Below are 20,795 nucleotides of genomic sequence, written 5' to 3'. Positions count from 1 at the left end.
TCTGTCCTTCACAGTCTCCCGGAGTTTGCTCAGGCTCGTGACCCAGGATGGAGGCCCTCATTATCAAGGCTTGTTATCAGTGGAAGCAGCGTCTGTTCCCACGGGGACCAGCCACGAGCAGGGTGGCCCTGACGCAGAACAGCTCTGGACCACAAAGCCTCAGCTTGGCCCCAGGTCCTTTCATTAAAACCCACACATGTGTTAATCGAGCCAAAGAGGGAGAAGGGCTCGGGGGCTGAGACGCTCTGCCAAAAGCAGAGATGACAGAGGTGCGAGGGGGTCTGGGAGGAAGGACCCCGTCTGAGCACCTTTCCCGGGATGAGCAGATGGTGGGAGGGTGAGCGTGTGGCAACAGTGCAGGGCTGGAGAGGCGCCCCCCGCCCAGCGTGCTGGAAAGGAGTGAGCGCGCCGGCCCCTGCCTTCCTGCACTCACCTTCAGGTAGCTTGGGTTGAATGAAACATTCATCTTAGGACTGAAGGAGGCATGGAGAGACAGACAATCACCGCGTGGCTCTAAGCCCCCCTTCCCACTGCCGGCTCACTAACACCCCCTGCACCAGCCTGCTGCCCCAACTGCGTGTTCTCAGACCCCACAGGGAAGGGCCTGAATAAGCTGACAGGACGGGTTAGAGCTCAGTGCGGCCAGCAGGACCAAGGAGAGGTGGGCGCAGGGGGAGCCCCGCCCCGAGAACCTCACGGGTGGATGCTGGCCGGATGCTTCACTCCCCACCTCGGGCCAGCAAAGGTACGGAAGGCTCTAGAAGCCAGAGTGGGCCCAGCACGGTGGGGTGGTGAAGGGGGGGGTCGGGTTGGTCTCTCACACTTACTGTGCAAATTGGTACCTGGGTCCTTCCGGGCAGAAGCCAGCTTTAAGTAGTTAGTACACTTTGTCCTGCGGACATGTCGGTACTTAACACAGTGGACCTGCTGGCAAAGAGAAAACGGAGGCCAGACGGATCTTCTTTAGCAAGGGAAGGTGGGGGCAGAGACAGACCGCCTCAGGAAGGTGCGTCCCTCCCTGCCGGGAGACACCCCCACATGCCCTGGAGGCCCCTTTCCGTCAGGGCCTCACCGTGCTTGCAGAAACCTCGGTCGTACCACGGACAGTGCTGGGTCTTGAAGGCCGGCTTCACGTGGAGGAACGGACGTTCCTTATTGTTGCAGTCCCCTGAAAATCCCAGCATTCTCTGTGCACGAGCAGGCGTGTCTTTGAGGTCACATCCACCCTCCTGGAACAAGACTGCCCCTGCCCCTTGCACACAGGCCACTTGCCTGCCTTCTGGGGGTCAGTGCTTTTTTTGAGGATAGCAAGAAATTTCTCCTCTCTCCTGCAAGCTAAGAAAGGTGGATCCCACCCGTATTGGCTCAGTGGGGCTTGGGTATGAATACACTCATCTGGAGGAGGTGGGGCAGGGCCAGATGTTCAGAAGGAGGGACTGGAACTGAAGGTATTCAGAGGCTACTTGGGAGAAGGAACGAGGAGAGGTGGGGAAGAGGAGACCCCTAGCCAGCAGCTAGAGATCCAGGAAGACCCCGACCCTGCGTGGAGATGTTGCTCCTCTGTCCATGGGATTTCCCAGGCAAGATACTGGAGTGGGTTGCCAGGCCCTCCTCCAGGGGATCTTCCTGACCCAGGGATCAAACCCACGTCTCTTATGTCTCCTGCACTGGCAGGCGGGTTCTTTACCACTAGCACCTCCTGGGAAGCCCTGTTCCATGGTTAAAGCTTCATCTCTACGATGAAACCTATAAGGCTTCCAGAACCTACATAGTGCTTTCTGGGGGAAATGCCGCAAGAGCAGAGCACTGCTTCAGAGTTGGCACAGAGATGAAATAAACGGGACCCAGAGGGACACCTGTGGTTTCACGGAGCCTGTGCTGTAACCCGTCTATTTATGGATCTGACCAAAACTCCTGGTTCCTAGGAGGAGCCAGCCCTATTGGCACAGACCACCAGGAGTTTGGGGAGGGAGTCTAAGCCCGCTTAGCTTCCACACAAGGCCCCAGGGGCTCTGAAGGGACAAAGGGGGAAGACTCAGCCCTTTTTTTATCTCATTCAAGTAGAGAACTGGAGAGTGTTTCCAATCTCATCCTCCTTAAAAGCCTACAACTTATCAATGAAAGATCAGAAGGAGGAATTAAGGAAACAATCCCAATTACCACTGCATCTAAAAGAATAAAATACTTAGGAATAAACCTATCTAAAGAGGCCAAAGACTTGTAGTACTCCAAAAACTAGAAGACGCTGATGAAAGAAATCACCAATGATACAAGCTGATGGAAAGATATGCTGTGTGCTTAGACTGGAGGAACCCGCAGTGCTGGAACGACTGTACTACTCAAGGCAGGGACCTCCCCGATGGCTCAATGGTAAAGAATCTGCCCGCAATGCGGGAGACATGGGTTCAATCCCTGGGTCAGGAAGATCTCCTGGAGGAGGAAATGGCAGCCCACTCCAGCACTCTTGCCTGAAAAATCCCATGGACAGAGAAGCCTGGAGGGCTACGGTCCACAGGGTTGCAAAGAGGTGGACATGACTTAGCGACTCAGCACAACACACAGGACCCAAGGCAATCTACAGATTCAACACAAACCCCATCAAATTACCAGTGGCATTTTCCACAGGTTTTTTGTTTTATATGTGTGTATGTATGTGTGTGTGTAAAATAGATAACCAACAGAGACCTACCGTATAGCATGGGAAACTGTACTCAATATTTTTTAATAATTTATAATGGAAAAAGATCTGAAAAAATGCATATATATATATATATATAAATATATAAATGAATCACTTTGCTGTAGCCTGAAACTAACACAACATTGTAAATCAACTGTACTTAAAAAAAGAAAAAAAGAAAAAAAACCCTGCAACTTAGTGCTTTTCAGGGCCAAAAGGAACACCACAATGTCAATTCCACTGGTTTCCAAACAGGTCTATTCTATACCTCGGGCTTCTGCAAAGCGAGGTCTCTCCTGAGCCCCGAAGAATGCCATGGCTTCCCCAGAATTCAACCTCCGCCCTTTCGCAGTCCTCTCATTTCACAAAGGAGGACACCGGGGCTCCGAGAGGAGAGACCTCGCGTCCATTACCACCGGCTTCCTCACACTGAAAGGTGTGCGTGCAGCTGTCCGCGTGGGCTCTCGGCACAGCGCTCCCCTGGGCTCCAGCCTTCGGAAGAAGGGAGGTGACCCCCGATCCCCAGCAGTGGCAGAGGCGGCCTTTTCCGCGCCGCCCGGGGCGGCTTCCGTTCCTCTTTCCGCCAGCAGGTGGCGCCCGCCCCCCGCATGCCGTCGGCCGGCCCGCCCCGGCTGGTACCTCTGGGACGGGCACTCGTCCACTTGCAGGGCCAGGACCCCCGCTTCCTACCTCCTTTCAGCGGCCCTTTCCCGCTGCTACATCTCCCCAACAATAGTTTTTAAGTAAAACCATTCCTTCCAGTAAGACCAATAATTACACTTTGATAAGCACAGTATATCTAATAGAGACATTCATTCATTCACTCCAAGAGCCAAAAAAGAAAAAACCTGGCTTACACATCACAACCCTGGTGTCCACACACGCCCTCACGCTGGGGATTGCGCGAGGGCAGACAGGGACCTGGTCCTGTTCCCAAATCCATGCCCAGCACGGCCCCCATTCCCCGAAGGAAACCAGGCAAGGTTAATTAAAAGAATAAAGTGTCGTTTTAACTTATGACCAAGGAGGGGCCAGGCTCCGGATAAACTCGGTCCTTTCCTACAAGGGACGCACAAGCTGGCAGCCCTCATGAACTGCCACCACTGGCCGGGAGGGGCAGGAAACAGGATTGAGCCCGAGGGAAGCTCTTGCTGACCCTGAGGGGGACGCCTTCTTCCTGGATACCCAGGACTCCCCCCCACCCCATCAACACTAATGAGGGACAGCTGCCCGCAGCCCCACTGACGTCTCAAAGCCCAGCTGCCTGGCTCAGAGGTGTCCCTGGAGGCTGGCCCGCCCCCCTCCGAGTCCCTCTTCAGAATACAGTTTGAAAACCACTGGACTAGATAATCCTTAAAGCTTCTTCCAGCTCTGAAAAGCAGTGAACTGTAAAAGTTTATCGGGAAAGCTAAGACCTGAAACATACGCACAGATCCCGTTCTTAAAGGAGGCAGTGGCTTCCCCCTGCCTGGCCCCTCGATGGCAAGAGAAAGACTGGAGTCAGAGGGAGGGGACGCGAGGGTCACACAAGGTCTCTGCAGGGGGCCGAACTTATGAAGCTCATGACGGCCCCTTCACGGTGACCCTCTGCTGCTCATCAGTGATGCTGAGGCAGTCTAGTCGCTCAGTTGGGTCTGACTCTTTGCGGCCCCATGGACTGTAGACTCCTCTGTCCGTGGGATTTCCCAGGCAAGAACACTGGAGTGGGTTGCTGTTTCCTTCTCCAGGGGATCTTCCCGACCCAGGAAACAAACCTGGGTCTCCTGCACTGCAGGGGGATTCTTTACTGACGGAGCTAGGAGAGAAGCCCCCAATCAGTGATGCTAGTTTTCCGTTTAGGGAAGCGATGTAAAGCTTTCTTCTAAAGGAAGTGAAAAATAGCGAGACGGTTGAAAGAGGCGGTGATGGGGCGCGGCGATGGGGCAGGTGCGTCCAGCCCCATCGTGAAAGTGCGGGCTGTTTGGGAAACACTGGCTCCGACACTCCCTGGGGCTCCAGAGACCGCCTCCTTTCCAGACAGCCCGTCTGGCTGTGTGATTAGCCGGACGGGGCAGGGTAACAATTCGGCCTTTGATTCCCGCCCCACCCTCCCCTTCCCTGGGGCAGGGCAGGGCGGGGGTGGGGAGGACGGGCTTCGTGAGCCTGAGCCTGGCAAGGCAGTGGATCGGGGCTCAGAAGACAGGTCCGATTTTTCTAGAGGGGTTGGAGAAGTAGGGTGGCCTGGCCTGCCACCTGGGACGCTCGAGACCTCCTTTGGGGGCCCTTCCCAAACTTCCTTCCCCTGCCTCAGGGCGGGGGGCAGCGCAGGAAGGGGCATCGCCCACCAGACTTGAAGGAGAAGTGGCACTCGGGCATCCTGGCCACGTCATACTGGTGCAGGAACTTGCACTGGTCGCCCTTCTTGCACACCACTGGCTTCTCGCCCCTGGTCGTGCCGGAACGGGCACAGCTTCCCTGGGGACCCAGAGCACCTGGATGGGGGCCCCACGCACCCAGAGCCTGGGCCCAGCTCAGCCCTAGCAGGAGGTACCGCCATCCATTCCCCTCGTGGAGGCTGGAACTGGGGGCCAGAGACGTCTTAACAGACAGCCCCCAGCCCTCTCTGCCCGACGTGATGCTCGGGCCCTTCTTGAACCCCAAGAATGCCCCCCCAGGGCAGACACCTCCCAAAGCACCCATCACACCCCATCCCCTCCAGCCTGACCATGCAGGGGTGGGAGGGGGGGTGTTGGTTTCCAGCCCTGGTCCCTCCAGGCCCCCAACCCAGCAAGGTCCCAGCACAAAGGAAGAACTCGTTAAGGGCCTGCGGAACTCATGTCTTAAAAAATAATACAAATGCTATGTTTCCTGATTCCGGAGATCTAACGTGGTGACGTGAGAGCCAACCTTGTAACAATTCAGAAGGAAATGGAAAGGTTCTATTTCGCTCTTTGTCGTCTTAGTTCAGGCGGTCTTGCCGTCAGGAAGGACACCCCTCAGTTTCTAAACAGGATACCCCTCAGTTTCTAAACAGGACTGGTGTTGTGCTGATCCAACTCTATGGTAGCGTTTTCGGGAGGTGTTCCTTCTGATGGTCTTACTCTCCACCTCTGGCCATTGGCTCACCTGGCTCTGACCTTCCAGACCTAAGAACACTTTTCTTTCTTTGCAAGAGGGTATCTCTGTGAAACCCTGCTCTAGAGACTGGATGGACCAAGCTGAGGATTCAAAGCCTGGAGTGACCAACCAGTTCATTGCTCCTCCTCACCCCACTGTCCAGGGCTGCCCCAAACATGAACTAGTCACGTGGCCACACGGGCTCCCGGTCCCCTGCCTGGGCCCCTCCTGGCCTCCCAGCTTCCCCGGAACAGAATCACTTGGATCCTAAAAGCAGGTCCTAAACTCATTCCAGGTTTCTCAACCTAACTCTAGAGGGGAACTGGAGACCCCCAAATTGGAGGCAAGACTTCTGGGGGCAACTGGATTTCTACAGGAAGAGCCCATGAGTGGTTCAGAAGCCAGAAGACGGGAACCCCTGATTTATGTCAGCCCCCGTTCACAGAATGTCTGCAATGGGGGAGAGAGGTTTGGAAGAGCGCACAGTTGGGCCCCTTTGGGGAGGGGGAGACATAAGTTTCTGAGACTGCAGCCTGAACTTTCTTAGGACACAGGAATGGAGGGGGCCACTAAACAGGTCCCAGATTAACTCAGAGGGGCAGGAAGGAAGTCCCTCTCCTGGCCAGGGGAAAATTAAGAACTCAGGGGCCTCCTGGGAGCACACACTTGACACCCACAAACACTCCCACCTACAGCTGGGCAGAAAGAAGGGACTGTCTCCTTGCAGGCAGCCGTGCCTGCCCTAACGGGTGCTATGAAGTCAGGGACATCCCTGGGAGGTGGCGGGTAGCCCCCTTGATGGCCCCACCCACTTGCCCTTTGCCCTGAGAATGAACTCATGCCCCTTCCCACCTCCCCTTCCTCACGTGCAAATCCAGCACCCCAGTCCGGGCCAAGGTGAGCCTGCCAGCCCTCACCTCTGCCCACTCGCCTTTTTCACAGAGCCCTTTGGTGAAGAAGGTGCACACAGCTGTGCCTGACTCTGGGGGCGATGTGCCTGACTCTGGGAGCAAAGAAGACAGAGGGGGCACTATGGCTACTAGAGGGCCTTCACCCCCTGCCCCCCGAGGCGTGGACCTCTAGGTGCTGGCCTCTGGGAACCAGCCTCTGGACTCAACAGCTAAGCGCCCTGAACTCTGCAGTGGAGACGATGGACTGGGGGCCCAAGGCTGGCCTGGCGCTCAGGCGGCCCGTGGGGTCATCCCAGCTTCTTTCAATTGACCCCTCTAGGGTCTCCACTTTGCCAGCAGCCTGCCCCGTTTTCTGGCTTCCTGGAAAGGATGTAAGGGGGACAGGGGGGTGCCTGAGAAGCAAGAGGCTACGCTGGGGGGTCCCAGCCGGACAGGACGGTGGGCCAGAGCCCTCCTCTACCTCTCTGGTGAGCAGCTGAGAGGAAGCTGGGGGCGGACTAGGGGTCCCGGCAGCACTCACTGTCCATGGCCTGGAAATCAGAAGCCCAGTGCCCTTCTGCGTCTCCACCTCCTTCTCGAAGGCGAAGGCCAGCCGCTCCAGCCCCACGATGACCTCCTGCACCCTCCCCGCCCTCCTGGGGCTGCAGAAAGGCACTCAGGCCTCCAAGGTGGACCTTATTATATAGCTCCTCGGAGGCCCTTAAAGGGCCAGGCTCTGCGGGGGCCCTCCATCCCCCCACCCCGGCGGGCTGCACCCCCGCGCCCGGCCGTTTCCCGCTCCTGCCCCACGCAGGGGCGCAGAGCCCGGGGCCCCACACCCCACCCCGGGAACACAAGACCCGTTCCAGATGCGCGCTGCTGGGTAGGGACGAGCGAGCCCCCCCTCCCCGCCACTGCTCGTCTGCAGACTCCCAAACACGCAGCGTCCCCAAACCTGTGTTCAGGTGACTTTGTGGGGGTTTTTGGCCCAGCACCGGGTCTTGGTTGCAACGTGTGGGATCTAGTTCCCCGACCAGGGATCGAACCCAGGCCCCCTGCATCGGGCGCTCAGAGTCTTAGCCACTGGGCCGCCAGGGAAGTCCCCGCAGGTTCACACTTTTCACGTGAAGGCACGGCCGCAGGTGTAAGCTGTGAGGAGAGTTGCACAAGCCAGCCTCAGCGAGGCCGCCCTAATGCTCAGATTCACAGGAGCTGGAGGAGCCTGGGAGCCGGAGGGCGAAGGGGTGGGGCGAGGGTGCGAGAGGGTGGGGCGAGGGTGCGGCGGGATCAGGCCCACCCCCCATCCCCGCCCCAGTTACCCTACCATCGGGCCCCCGCCCGCGGGGACCCCTGACGCCCCTCCTCCGGCCTGAGTGACAAGCAGGAGCGAGCTCTTCACACGAGAGCAGGGAGAAGAAATCCGGGGGAATCGGAAATCTCTGAATGAATAGCGCTTTGTTCGCCCGGCACACAATCCCGAGCCGGCCGGGGCGGGCGGGCGGGCGGGCCGAGCAGGGGCCGCGGCCTCCCAGCCCGGATTCCGCGGGCCACCCGCGCGCCTCCCGCCCCTGAGAAAGCGCTTTGTACACGAAATCTCTATGCAAATGTTGTTTTATGATCACTACACCACCCCTGCCCCCAGGCCCGGGACGTCTGCAGAGGCTCTCAAAGGAGCACTTGAGGACTCTAACCCGGGCCGGCCTCCACCTCCCGCCGCTCTGGCCCCCCGCGGCCTTCCCCCTCCACCAGGCTGAGGTCTCAGCGTTGCGGGGGAATGGACGCCCGCAACCCAGGCGCCCTCCTTGCTGGACAGAGCGGGCAAGGCCGGCAGCACCCGACAGGCCCGCAGCTGGGCCAACACGACGGAGCCTGCTGGCTTTTGTTTCCGCGTGGCCTTCGCTCCCAGAGTTGTCGTTGTTGTTGTTTTGAACTCCGGTCAGAAAAGGAAACAGAGATAGGCCCCTGGAGCCCCGGAGGGGAGGGGTGGGGCAGGGGCAGGATCCAGGAGACTCCAGAGCTCGGAGCTCCCGCCAGCTGCACCCCCGGGAGCCAGAGGGGTTGGGGGGCGGGGGAGGGCTCTCAGAAGGGGGGGGTCTGGTGACGATGGGGGAGGGGAGGGAAAGTGTCGGGGGGCGGGGCGGGGGGGTCAGCAGTGTGAGAGCAGGGGCATGGTGCACCAGGGCAGGCCAAGGCAAGGTCAGGGCCTCGGTTCTGTGGAAGCATGGGCCCTGGACCTGGAGCGCCTTTTAGGACTGTTTTCTGTTTTTTGTTTTAATCATGAAGCCCGTGGGGAGCTCGTTCAAGGTGCTGTCACACACACAGCACCCTGAAGAACGGAGTGTCAGGAGACCACTTTGCGGATGGTACAAAATAATAATTATAGTCCTGGAGATGTCTTTGGGGGCGCCTCCCAGCACCTTGGTGGCCCGAAAAGACTTCATCATAAGGGCTGACGAGGAGACCGCTCCCTCATCCACCCCCGCCCCGCCCTCCTCTCCTGGCCAAGGCCCCCCACCGCCCCCCACCCCCAGAAGGTGCGTGCAGGCTGACGTCGGTGGGTTCCCTCCTCCTCTGCCTTGCTGTCCGCTGTGCAGCGTGAGTGACAGCACCGTGCTCGCAGGATGTGGGCTTCTCCAAATCCCTCTGGGAGTGGGCTGCCTGGTCTCCTCCAGGAGGTTCCAAGTCCTCACCTCGCCTGCCTGTGGCTGTAACCTTATTTGGAAACTGGGTCTCCGCAGACACAGATGCAATTAAATTAAAGATCTCAAGGTGAGATCATCCTGGAATTCAGGTGAATCCTAAACACAATGACGGGTGTCCTTATAAGAGAATAGAAGGCGACTGGAGACGCTGAGATGCAGAAGAGCCCCACAGAAGGAGCCTCGCGAAAGCCGGGAAGAGACTGGAGGCACCCGAGGGACCCCACGGGAGGCCGCCCCCACTGGAAGCTACGAGCGGACCAAGGGCTCCTCCCGCAGGGGCTCCGGAAGGAACCAACCTGTGAACCTCCAGGTGTGCACCAGGTGTGCCCAGCCGTGTCCGACTCTTCGAGCCCCCTTGGACTGTAGCCCGCTGGGCTCCTCTGTCCGTCTCCAGGCAAGAGTGGGTTGCCATTTCCTCCTCCAGGGGATCTTCCCCACCCAGGGATCGAACCTGCATCCTTGGCATCTCCCGCATTGGCAGGGGGTTCTTTATCACTGTACCACCTGGGAAGCCCTTTGACACCTCAGTAGTGAGAGTGAACTTCTGTTGCTTTAAGCCACCGCCTTTGTGGCCATTTGTTACAGCAGCTTCAGGAAACATCTTCCCACCTGGAGACCGAGCTTCGCAAGTCCCCGCCCTTTTTACAGAGGCGCAAATAAGCATGCAGACAGGTTGGGCGATTGGCAAGGTCCCACAGCTCCTGAGCATCAGAGCTGGGAGCTGGGGGGGCTTCCCTGGTGGCCCAGAGTTAAGACTCGGCACTTCCACTGCAGGGGACATGACTTCAATCACTGGTCAGAACAAAGATCCCGCATGCCACGCAGCCAAGAAAAAAGAAAAACTTGGACATGACCTAAATACCCATCAGTTAGTCTGCCTGGTTAAAAAAATTATTAAAAAAAAAAAAGAAGAAGTATTGAGAGTCAGATCTGGGTCTCCCATCTGGCAGGCCCTTTGCATCTTCTCTGTCTCAGAACTAGGGGAGCTGCCCACCCTGCATCCCCATTTATATTCCTCCCTCAGGGTTCTGGAGTGGACCGTGGATCATGCAAGGATAAAAAGCCAGCCCCAGGCCAGGGGAACCCTGGCGACGCCTGGGGGAGGGTGCTGGGCTGGGGCAGGGGTGGAGGGAGCTCTGGCATGTCCCCTCTGGAACCTTCCATCTCCTCTTCTGTGCCCTGGAGCTGATCCCCCAGCAATTGTGTTTTCATTTATTAATTAATTCATGGCTGCAAAGTGGACATGCAAATCACTGTACAAACAGTGGTGTTAATTTTTAATCACCATCATTACGAGCTTCTCATTGAACTCGGACTGCGGATTTCCTGAGTCATCATCCCTGCGCTCCTTTCCCTTTCTGAAAGCACAGCTCTGAAAAGCAGGGTCTGTGGGAGCTCTGCAATTCTCCTGCCTGGAACTGGCTGAGGTCATGGAGGTCATGAGCTCTGCCAGGCCTGGGATGGGTCCCAGCCAGGGCTTTTCTGGGTAGCGTGTGGCCACACACCCCCTGGGTACCCATGCATCTGCCTTACCCCCAACTCGAACGCTAGCACTGGCATCGGGCAGGTCAGGGTTCACACCTTGGTTCTGTGGGTCCCCAGCCTGCTGTCCCAGGCCACCTCTCTGAACCTCAGATTCTGCGACAGTAAAAGGGAGACCCACAGCATGACCTCTGGGGGAAATGAGGTTGGTGAGAAGTCCACGTGGATGCCTGACACAGCAGGTAGGTGCTGTGAGGTGTGACCCAATGTTCAAGGACCCAAGTGTCCCGCCCCCAGGCCCCTGGGGCCACCCTTCTCCAAATTTATTATTCCGTCCAGCCCCTCATAAAAGGTCCTTCAGGGTGGGGGCAGGGGGCTCCACGCCATGCAAGTGTTGCTGGAGGGGCTCTAGGTCCAGTAGGGATGGGCCTGGCTGCTGGAGAGCTGTTCGGGGAGGACAGAGGGCAGAGGAAGCACCACCTCCCGCCGTGACACACAGCTGCTGCTCTGGGCCAGGAACAGTGGGCCCGCGTGCCCTGCCCCTTTGCTGCTCTTTGTGCCTGAGATGCCACTTGGCGGGGACAGCTGTTGGTCTCACAAGAGGCATTGGACGTGCAGGGCAGGGATGTCCAGCAGCTGGGACGGTCCTGCTGTGTCCCTGCCCCGGAGCTTGGCCTCTGGGAGCCCGCAGTTCTAGGAAATCTGCTCTGGGTGGGGCATCCCCTTCCCCCAGGGGCACGGACCCAGTAACAGGGCTACTGACCCTCCCAGGTTTCTCATCATGGCTTCCTCCAGTCTTCTGCAACCGCTCAAGAGGCTTCTACCCATTTTGCAGATAAACCAAGGCCCAGAGAGGTGAAGCAATCGCTTAAAGCTCATGCAGCAAGTGGATGTCAGAATGGGAACCTAGACTCCTGACTCTGTGTGTGTGTGTGTTAGTGGCTCGGTCGTGTCTGGCTCCGTGACCCCATGGACTGTAGCCCGCCAGGCTCCTCTGTTCATGGGATTCTCCAAGCGAGAATACTAGAGTGAGTTGCCATTTCCTCCTCCAGGAGCTCTTCCTGACCCAGGGAACGAATGTGTGTGCATCGCAGGCAGATTCTTTACCATCTGAGCCACCAGGGAAGCCCAGACTCCTAACTATTGAACCTACTTGCTGCTGCTAAGTCATGTCAGTTGTGTCCGACTCTGTGTGACCCCATAGACGGCAGCCCACCAGGCTCCCCCATCCCTGGGATTCTCCAGGCAAGAACACTGGAGTGGGTTGCCATTTCCTTCTCCAATGCATGAAAGTGAAAAGTGAAATTGAAGTTGCTCAGTAGTGTCCGAACCTACTTGCTGCTGCTGCTAAGTTGCTTCAGTCGTGTCCGACTCTGTGCAACTCCGTAGACAGCAGCCTACCAGGCTGCCCCGTCCCTGGGATTCTCCAGGCAAGAACACTGGAGTGGGTTGCCATTTCTTTCTCCAATGCATGAAAGTGAAAAGTGAAAGTGAAGTCACTCAGTCGTGTCCGAACCTACTTACGGGACTACAAAACCCCAGGGAGAAAGCCATTCATTCTCTTCTACAATTGAAAAGAACCAGTGCTCACTGGCTTTGGTGAGCTTCCCAAAGACCACCAGCTCAGTCTGCATGACCACAAGCTCCTCCAGTCAACAAAACTGCAGTTCAGGAAAGACACCCCCCACCCCATCCAGACTGGTAAGACTACCAAGACCTCCGTGACCCAAGGCTGTGCCTGTGGGCTGGCATGTGGATTGTACTTCTAGCCAGAGAGTCAAAGAGACAGGACATTTGGGGCTCAGGGAATCAGTCCTGGCCCAGGGAATGTCCCAATAGCTTATCTCTTCCAATGAGAGAGAGAGACTGAGATTTGAAGGTGCTACACTGCTGCTCTGAAGTTGAGGGCGGGGGCACAAGCCAAGGAAACAGCCTCTAAAAGTTGGAAGAGGCAAAAAAATGAATTCTCCCCTGGAACCCCCAGAAGGAAGGCAGGCCTGCCAGCACCGTGATCCTAGCTCAGTGAGGCCCTTTCTAACCTCCAGAGTTGTGAGACGACACATCTGTGTTGGGGTTCCCAGGTGGCACCAGGGGTAAAGAATCTGCCTGCCAAAGAAGGAGATGCAAATGACTGGGGTTTGACCCCTGGGTCAGGAAGATCCCCTGGAGGAGGAAATGGCAACCTCCTCTGGGATTCTTGCCTGGGAAATCCCATGGACAGAGGAGCCTGGTGGGCTACAGTCCATGGGGCCGCAGAGAGTCAGACATGACTGAAGCCACCGAGCGCGCACACATTTGGTACAGTAACAACATGGAAACAGAGACAGACGGGAAAGCTGTCGGTAACAGGCAGCGGAATCCTACGATGCAGGACACAGAGGGAGTGGGGAACAAGACCACTTTGGTCTCACCTGGGCAGCAAGGACGGGGGCCCAGGAGGCCGTGAAACAGAGGCGAGGCAGGCGGTAAAGGATGGGATTCCCCAGCAGCAGCCACAGGGGGATCCGCTTCTGGCCCTGTGCGGCTGGATCCGGCTATCCGACTCTTGCGAGACTTTCAAGGAGCTGGGACAGAAAACAAAACAGACCAAAAAAGGGACTTCCCTGGCGGTCCAGTGGTTAGGGCTCTGAGCTCCGGGCTGAGGTGCAGGGGTTCAGTTCCTGGCCAGGGAGCTAAGACCTCGCATGCTGCGTGCTGCGATGAAAAAACAAACTGACAGACAAATCCCCCCAAAAAGTCGAGGGGCTGGGAGCTCGAGAAGAGTCTTGAATCTGAGGCTTTGGGAGTCACGGAAGGAGCCACCTTTGCAGCCTTGGGTCTGCTCAAGGTCGAGAGTCACAGTAGACCGTAATTGTGAGCAAGATTCTAGTATCTAATTCCCACATCCAGGGGGACGCTCCTGCACCCCTCACCCTCACTCAGGGGAGGAAGAGGAAGGTTTGTGTAGAACACAGGCCGCCAGCTGGTCGCCAACACCATGATGGATGAGTCCTCCCTGGTCCGGCCTGGTGCACTCACTTTGATGGATGGGGGCCAAGGTCACAGGTTCGATCTGCCTTTGGGTCAATTGAGTCCAGACGACAAAGTCCATTTTCATCACCAAAGACTGCCCTCCAGTCTGTTATCTCCAAATGATTCCTGGGTCACGGGGCAGACAGACTGGGTACAGATGGAAAAAACCCTCCAGCCCTGACTGTTGACAGGGAGTCGTGTCCACTTTGTGTGCAAAGCCCAGGGGGTGTGGGTGGCAGGAGCGGGCAAGCAGAGGGCAGCCGCCCCTCCCCACTGCCAGCCTGGACGAAGCATCCTGACCCCTGGGTGGGTGGCTGGGGAAGAAGTCAGGGCCCCAGGCGCCAGGGGGGTGGGGTGGAGAGCCTCGCCCACGCTGACCTTCCCGCCTGTCAGACATTCGTCAAACCCACCCAGCTACCCTTGCCTGTGTTACTCCTTGTCTTGGCCTTGAATTCTGTCTCCGGGCCAGGACGCCCCATCTAGATGAGCAGCTCCAGATGCATGGGGAGTCACCCCCGTCAGCTCGGGGCCCATGGACGGGGCGTACACAGCAGACACTTACATTTCTCGGTTTGGGAGGCTGGAAGTCCAGGGTGAAGGTCCCGCCTCGGTTGGCTTTGCTGAAGCCTCTTTGGCCGCCTTCTCACCGTGTGTCTTCACACGTGGATCGAGAGTGAGCCTTGGGCTCTGCTTGTATCAGGACACTAGCTTTATCACGGGCTGGGCTTCCCTGGTGGCTCAGATGGTAAAGAATCTGCCTGCAATGCAGGAGACCTGGGCCCAATCCCTGGGTTGAGAAGCTCCCCTGGAGAAGGGAATAGCAACCCACTGCAGTATTCTTGCCTAGAAAATTCCATGGACAGACCATGGGGTCACAAAGAGTTGGACACAACTGAGCAACTAACACACACACACCCACTCTTGTGACCTCATCTAAGCCTAATCATCTCCCCAAGGCCCCACTTCCTGATAACCACCCCCTCCATGCAGCCACCTTTTAATACACCTCAAATCTGACCCCAGGATAAGAAATCAGAAAACCACCTCCGTGGGGCTGCTACTCTGAGAAGACCCTCAGAGGAACACGTTACTGGCTAAGACGAGGAGCCAGCTTTCTCAATTAAAGCAGGTAACAAGATGCATGTCCATTTCCCTCCCAGAAGGCTCCATAAACATTTTTATATTTTGAATTAAAAAACAAAAAGTGACCTGAACACATTTTTAAATTGGCTTTTTTTTTCTTTTACTTTTTATTTATTTTCATTTTTTATCTTTACTGTGTCTCTGGGGGGAGGCGTTGTGCTGAGTCTTTGCTGCCACCTGGGCTTTTCTCTACCGGCTGCGAGCAGGGCCGACCCTCCCCTGTGGCGCAGGCTTCTCATTGCCGTGGCTTCTCTTGTCGCAGAGCGCGGGCTCCAGGACAGGCGGCCTCAGTAGCTGTGGGTTTTGGTCGCTAGAGCACAGGCTCAATAGTTGTGGCACACAGGCTTAGCTGCTCCTTGGCACTTGGGATTTCCCCAGACCCAGGATCAAACACCTTGCCTTCTACACTGGCAGGCAGATTCTTCACCACTGAGACATCAGGGAAGGAAGGCCCTGGCCTTGATTTATTATTATTATTTTTTTAAAAAGGAATTCCCTGGAGGTCCAGTGGAACCACCCGGCGCTTTCACTGCAACGGGCCAAGAAAAAGAAAAGGTATCCCACCACTCTGATAAGAGCTGTGGTTTTCATTACCGCGGGGATGGTCAGCAATGAAGGGGGCCATTTTGGACCGACGTGGGGCATGGCTGGCTGGGATACTCCCAGCATGCAGTGGGCAGAGGCCAGGGACACATGCCCACATGGGCTAACATCCCCACGGGGCACAGGACAGCTCGCGACAACGAGGAAGGATCCAGGCCCCCATGTGCCCACAGTGCTGAGGCTGAGAAATCCCGCTCTGTCTGGAAGAATCGAAACTGCCTCTCTCGGATGAATGATTGGATAGTTTGGGCCCGGCCCTCCATAGAGTTGGTTTTATTGATCTGTGCCTTGGCATCAAGCCCTTGATTTACACTGAGCAGACATGCAGAGGTGGTGTTTGCGTGACTGAATCTGTTAGGAGGCTGTTTGCTTTTTTCTTTTTAACTTTTTATTTTCTGTTGGGTCGCACAGAGTCGGACACGACTGAGCGACGTCACTTTCACTTTTCACTTTCATGCATTGGAGAAGGAAATGGCAACCCACTCCAGTGTTCTTGCCTGGAGAATCCCAGGGACGTGAGAGCCTGGTGGGCTGCCGTCCGTGGGGTCGCACAGAGTCGGACACGACTGAAGCGACTTAGCAGCAGCAGAGCCAGTTAGCTGTGTTGTGATAGTTTCAGATGAACAGTGAAGGGACGCCGCCATACGGATTCGTTTCCATTCTGTTACGAGACTGTACTGGGGACAGGGTCGGGGACCCCAGCCCTGCCCTCTTATCTCACAAGAACCCCTCTCAGAAAGAACTCAGTGTCAGAAAAAGCTGCTTCTGGAATTGTTCTAACTTCGTGGACTTTGTGAGTCTCGTAGCGGGGGGATTTCCCTCTTTGCTTTGACTGGTAGGAAGCTCAGCCCACGCTGCAGTTGACGCTGGAGCGCATTTCTGTGCTCCACCCTCTTGGCTCATTGAACTGTTTGTTCCAGCCTAGTTTTCTCTCTGATCTATTTTTATCCTATTGTATTTTACGTATTTTTGTAAGCTGCCTCCAATTCTTTGGGGGAACAAAGCAGTATAAAAAAAAAAAAAAACCCACAAAATTCAGCAGAGCCCAGTGGCCTTGGCTTTTTTTTTTTTTTTTTTTTAACATAGTAAGTGTCACTTCGGTGTTGGAGGCCCCAGGAAGGCAGCTCTCCGGCTCCTCCTGTCTCCTCCTGGGAGTCTTAGAGAACAGAAGCTCCGTGTGTAAGAGCAACAGGCTTCAAAGGCAAAACCTCCAACCTCCATCTGCCTGCAAATACCTTCCCTCCCCCAAAGCCTTCTCCCCAGCTCCCATCTGGCTATTGGCAGGAAGCCACAGGGCCCCGGGAGCCTGCGAAAGGGAAGTCGATCGACAAGCTCGCCCGCTTTCACTCCTGACTTTGCTCTCTTGATCTTTTTCTTTTCATTCTTTTTTTTTTTTAATTGAAGTATAGTTGGTTTACAGCGTTGTGCCAATCTCTTCTGTACAGCAAAGTGACTCAGCTATACACATATTCTTTTTTAAATATTCTTTTCCACTATGATTTATCCAAGAAGATTGGACAAGCTTGTTTGTTTCTCAATATTTATTTATTTTGGCTGCTCCAGGTCTTAGTTGCAGCATGTGAGCTCTTGGTTGAGGCATGTGGGATCTAGTTGCTTGGCCAGGGATTGAACCGGGATTGAACCGGGTCCCCTGCCCTGGGAGCTCAGAGTGTTAGCCACTGGACCACCAGGGAAGTCCCAGGACCTTGTTTATCCACACTTTTCTGCATCTTGACTCAGGGTCTTTGGGGTCTAGGGATACTCTTGTTGATCAGGCACTTAGTCGTGTCTGACTCTTTGCAGCATGGACCACAGCACGCCAGGCTCCCCTGTCCCTCACTGTCTCTTGGAGTTTGCTCAGATTCATGTCCATTGAGTCAATGATGCTATCGAACCACCCCATCCTCTGCCACCCTCTTCTCCTCTTAGGGGCATTTTGCATGCAGGTTATTACTGCAAGGGAGGGGCCATGCCAGGCAGGGTCCCCACCTGAGTGTGGACTCTGGACATTTGGGAGGCGGCCGTGTGAAAGCCAAGGTGAGACAGGGAAGGGTAGGGGTGTCAGATACCCCTGGAAAAGCCAGCCCTTCCCCCCCTGCCCCCCTGGCAACCAGCATGCTCCTGGCTCTGCCCTTGCAGTCCACCTGGTCAGGCTGTGCCTTTTCTGTCACACCAGAGCCAAGCCAGCCCAGTCCACCTCACAGGGTCTGCTCACAAGACTGCAGCCAGTCTGCCTTCTCCAGCCTCTGTCTTCCCATCTGTAGAATGGGTGGAAGTGGGTGGTGAACCAGATCCTAAAATGTGCCGATCCTTAGACGGCCCCTCTCTGCAGGTGTCCTGACCCCTTCTTCTCTTTTAAGTCTTAGTTGTGGCATGCGAAATCTTTAGTTGTGGCGTGGGGGATCTAGTCCCCTGACCAGGGATAGAACCCAGATCCCCTGCAGTGGGAGCAAGGAATCTTAGCCACTGGACCACCAGGCGAGTCTGTGTCCTGACCTCTTTTATCTCTTTTCTATTTCTTGTGTTCATCTTCTGGGAACATGGCACAACCCTGGTAAAGAGGAGGCGGTGGCTGGGGTGTGAGAATGGAGTCAAAGGGGAGCCTTATGGGACCAGCCTGGTACCCAGCCAGGAGGAGGGCACGAGGCTGCAGCTGGAGACAGAGGCCAGCCCCAAGCGACCCCAGGAAGGGCAGAGGCACCACCTGCAGAGCCCTTTGGACGATGTGAAGTGGCAGTAGCTGCTGAAAGGGTCCTGGCGCCGCCAGACCCTCCCCCAGCTGCAAACACACCCCCCTTCCTCTTGGGCACACCCCGACCAGCCCGGCTGTCAGCTCAGCCTTTCTGCGCCGCTCTGCCCAGGAGGTCACTGGCCCCACCTGCTCATCCCAGGCTCCAAAGTGGACATCACCAGGTTTGGATGGATAGTGGTTGCAAGCAAGGGCTTTGGAGCTGGCGCCTGGTCCGTATCCACCTCCTCCACTTTCTAGCCCAGTGGCCCAGCAGCAGTCTTAGGACACACACAGCCCTCAGGTGATCACAGCAGAGCCGTATGCACCTAGCAAAGAGCAGAGCCCCTCGACAGATCAGGGAGGCCGAGGGGAGGCGCCTTGGCGGTGGATGGACCAGGGTGGGGTTCGTCCTAATGCATCTCTGAGCCGTGACTGCAGCCCTGCCTGGCGCAGGTTTTGGGGGTCCCATGTAATTTTTGGAAATGTTAGCTGCCATCTGAATTAAAATTACTGTGTTATTACCCAGAGAGAGTTCCCAGCTCTTGTTGTGAGCTGTCAGAGGTAGAGGAAGCCCTACAGAGCAGCTCAGGGAGAGAGATACTCCATGGGGGTCCTAGGGTTCTCAGGCAAACCTCTGAGACCGAAGGGGAGAAAGGACCACCCTCCCACGCCCCTAACAACTGCACCCCCAGCCCCAGAGAAGCTCTGGTTTATCTGTTTGTATAATACCTCATGACAAAAACAACTGGTTTTTTTTTTTAAAAAGTTGAAAGCAACTGAACTAGAGTCTAAATTTTAAAGATGGAGAAACTAAAACTGCCCAGAGAGGGAACAGAACTGGTCCAAGGCCACACTACGAACGAAGGTCCACGCTGCTGGCTGGGCTGGTCTTGCCTGGTTATCCCACACTTGTCTGGTGGGCGCATTGGGCCCCAGGTCGGAAAACATGCTTCCGAAGTGTGGGGCCAGCCGGGCCTCTGCAAGCCCCCCGGGTGGTCCTGAACTGTCAAGGAGCAGGTCTGCAGCTTTGGGGGAGGGGCTGGGAGCAGCCAGCCACGGGTGCGTGGCCACGGGTGCAGTGGGCGGCGGGGCATGGGGGGGCAGGTACACGATGTCTCAGAGGCACGGCCCCCTACACCTGCCTGAGCCTTTGCTAACAGGGCATCCCTCTCTCCAATGCCCCCAGAGCTGGGAGACCCATCATTCCCGCTGGGCTTGGATGTCCCCCCGCAACCCCGGCCACCACCCCATCTACTCATAACTTCACATCTCTCATTACCTCTAATGAGCCAGTCTAGGGACAGAGGGACTTGGCGACATTTTAATTACGCTTCTAATTGCTCCCCAGGAGGACGATGAGGACATGCCTGAATTTCTCCCCGGGACGGGGGCAGGGTTTCCCGAACTCAGATCTCAGCCACGCCGGGCCCCCAGGTGGAAAGGAGGGCATTGGAGGGGCAGTGACAGCCCCACCCAGGCTGACAGTCATGCCCTAGGGATGCGCCCACGCAGAGGGGAAGGGGTGAGGGAGGGGCTGACCGCTGGGATCCCAGGGTCCCACTCGGGGCTGACACACCCCGGCTTCACTTCCCCAAGTCACGAAGCTTCGAGGAGTGTGGAAAGGGTTTCCAATCAGTCCTGCCGAGTCTGCCACTTGGTGACTTTTGAGAAGGTGGCCCCGTGGCCTCTGGAGCACGTCTCTTCTATAAAATGGGGACACCAGAGTCTGCCTCCCAGGCCAGGAGGCTGAAAGGAGACCACACCCCGTAAGGTGATCCGCCAGGTCAGGTAGGGAAAGGGAGGGAGGGTAGGGCGGCCCCTTTGCTGACTTGGCTTGTGTCTTGGTGCTGACAGCTCCCACGCGCATCAGGCACCTCCCTGGGTTTAGGAACAACTTGGTAAACACCATGGCTCAGGTGCTCAGTCGTGTCCGACTCTTTGTGACCTCATGGACTGTATGTAACCTGCCGGGCTCCTCTGTCCATGGGATTCTCCAGGCCAGAATACTGGAGTGGGTTGCCACACCCTCCTCCAGGGGATCTTCCAAACACAGGGATCGAACCCAGTTCATTGCAGGCTGGATTCTTCACTGTCTGAGCCAGCAGGGAAGTCCTGAGAGCAGCAGGATTCCCATTTAACAGACAAGGAGAACGAGGTACAAAGCAGCGCAGTGACTAAGTGCCCAGGGAACCCAGCTGGTAAGTGGCAGCTCAGACACCAAATCCCAGAGCCCCCAAGGGCCTGCCTGGGCAGACGGGCACACAAGGCCGAATCCTTCCAGAAGCTGGAGAACTGTGCAGCGGGGGCAGGCCCCCGAGACAGAGAGAGAAGCCACCTCAGGCCCCTGAGAGCCGTGGGCGCTCAGGCAGCCACAGGTCCCCCAATCTGCACCCTATCTGCCTTCCCCCACATCCTGAAATAACCCCAACTCCAAAAGCAGAGACAGAACACCGGGC

The 20,795-nt window shown here is 56.6% G+C and overlaps 1 protein-coding gene across 1 annotated transcript; it reads right to left on the bottom strand.

Annotated features, from left to right (window-relative positions):
• Positions 1–351: 351 nt before the first annotated feature.
• On the bottom strand, positions 352–12,484 carry CPSF4L (cleavage and polyadenylation specific factor 4 like). Its single transcript, XM_024981165.2, is given in 11 exon segments — positions 352–868; positions 871–912; positions 914–924; positions 1,073–1,168; positions 5,005–5,107; positions 5,109–5,134; positions 6,708–6,758; positions 7,208–7,225; positions 7,228–7,341; positions 10,902–11,006; positions 12,442–12,484. Coding segments are annotated over 11 exon segments (654 nt in total). The 3' UTR covers positions 352–823.
• Positions 12,485–20,795: the final 8,311 nt, after the last annotated feature.

The sequence above is a fragment of the Bos taurus genome, chromosome 19 (genome assembly GCF_002263795.3).
Source record: "Bos taurus isolate L1 Dominette 01449 registration number 42190680 breed Hereford chromosome 19, ARS-UCD2.0, whole genome shotgun sequence".
NCBI classification, from domain to species: Eukaryota; Metazoa; Chordata; class Mammalia; order Artiodactyla; family Bovidae; genus Bos; species Bos taurus.
The sequence above is the reverse complement of the archived record's forward strand: the minus strand, read 5'-3'. Positions and strand labels throughout refer to the sequence as shown.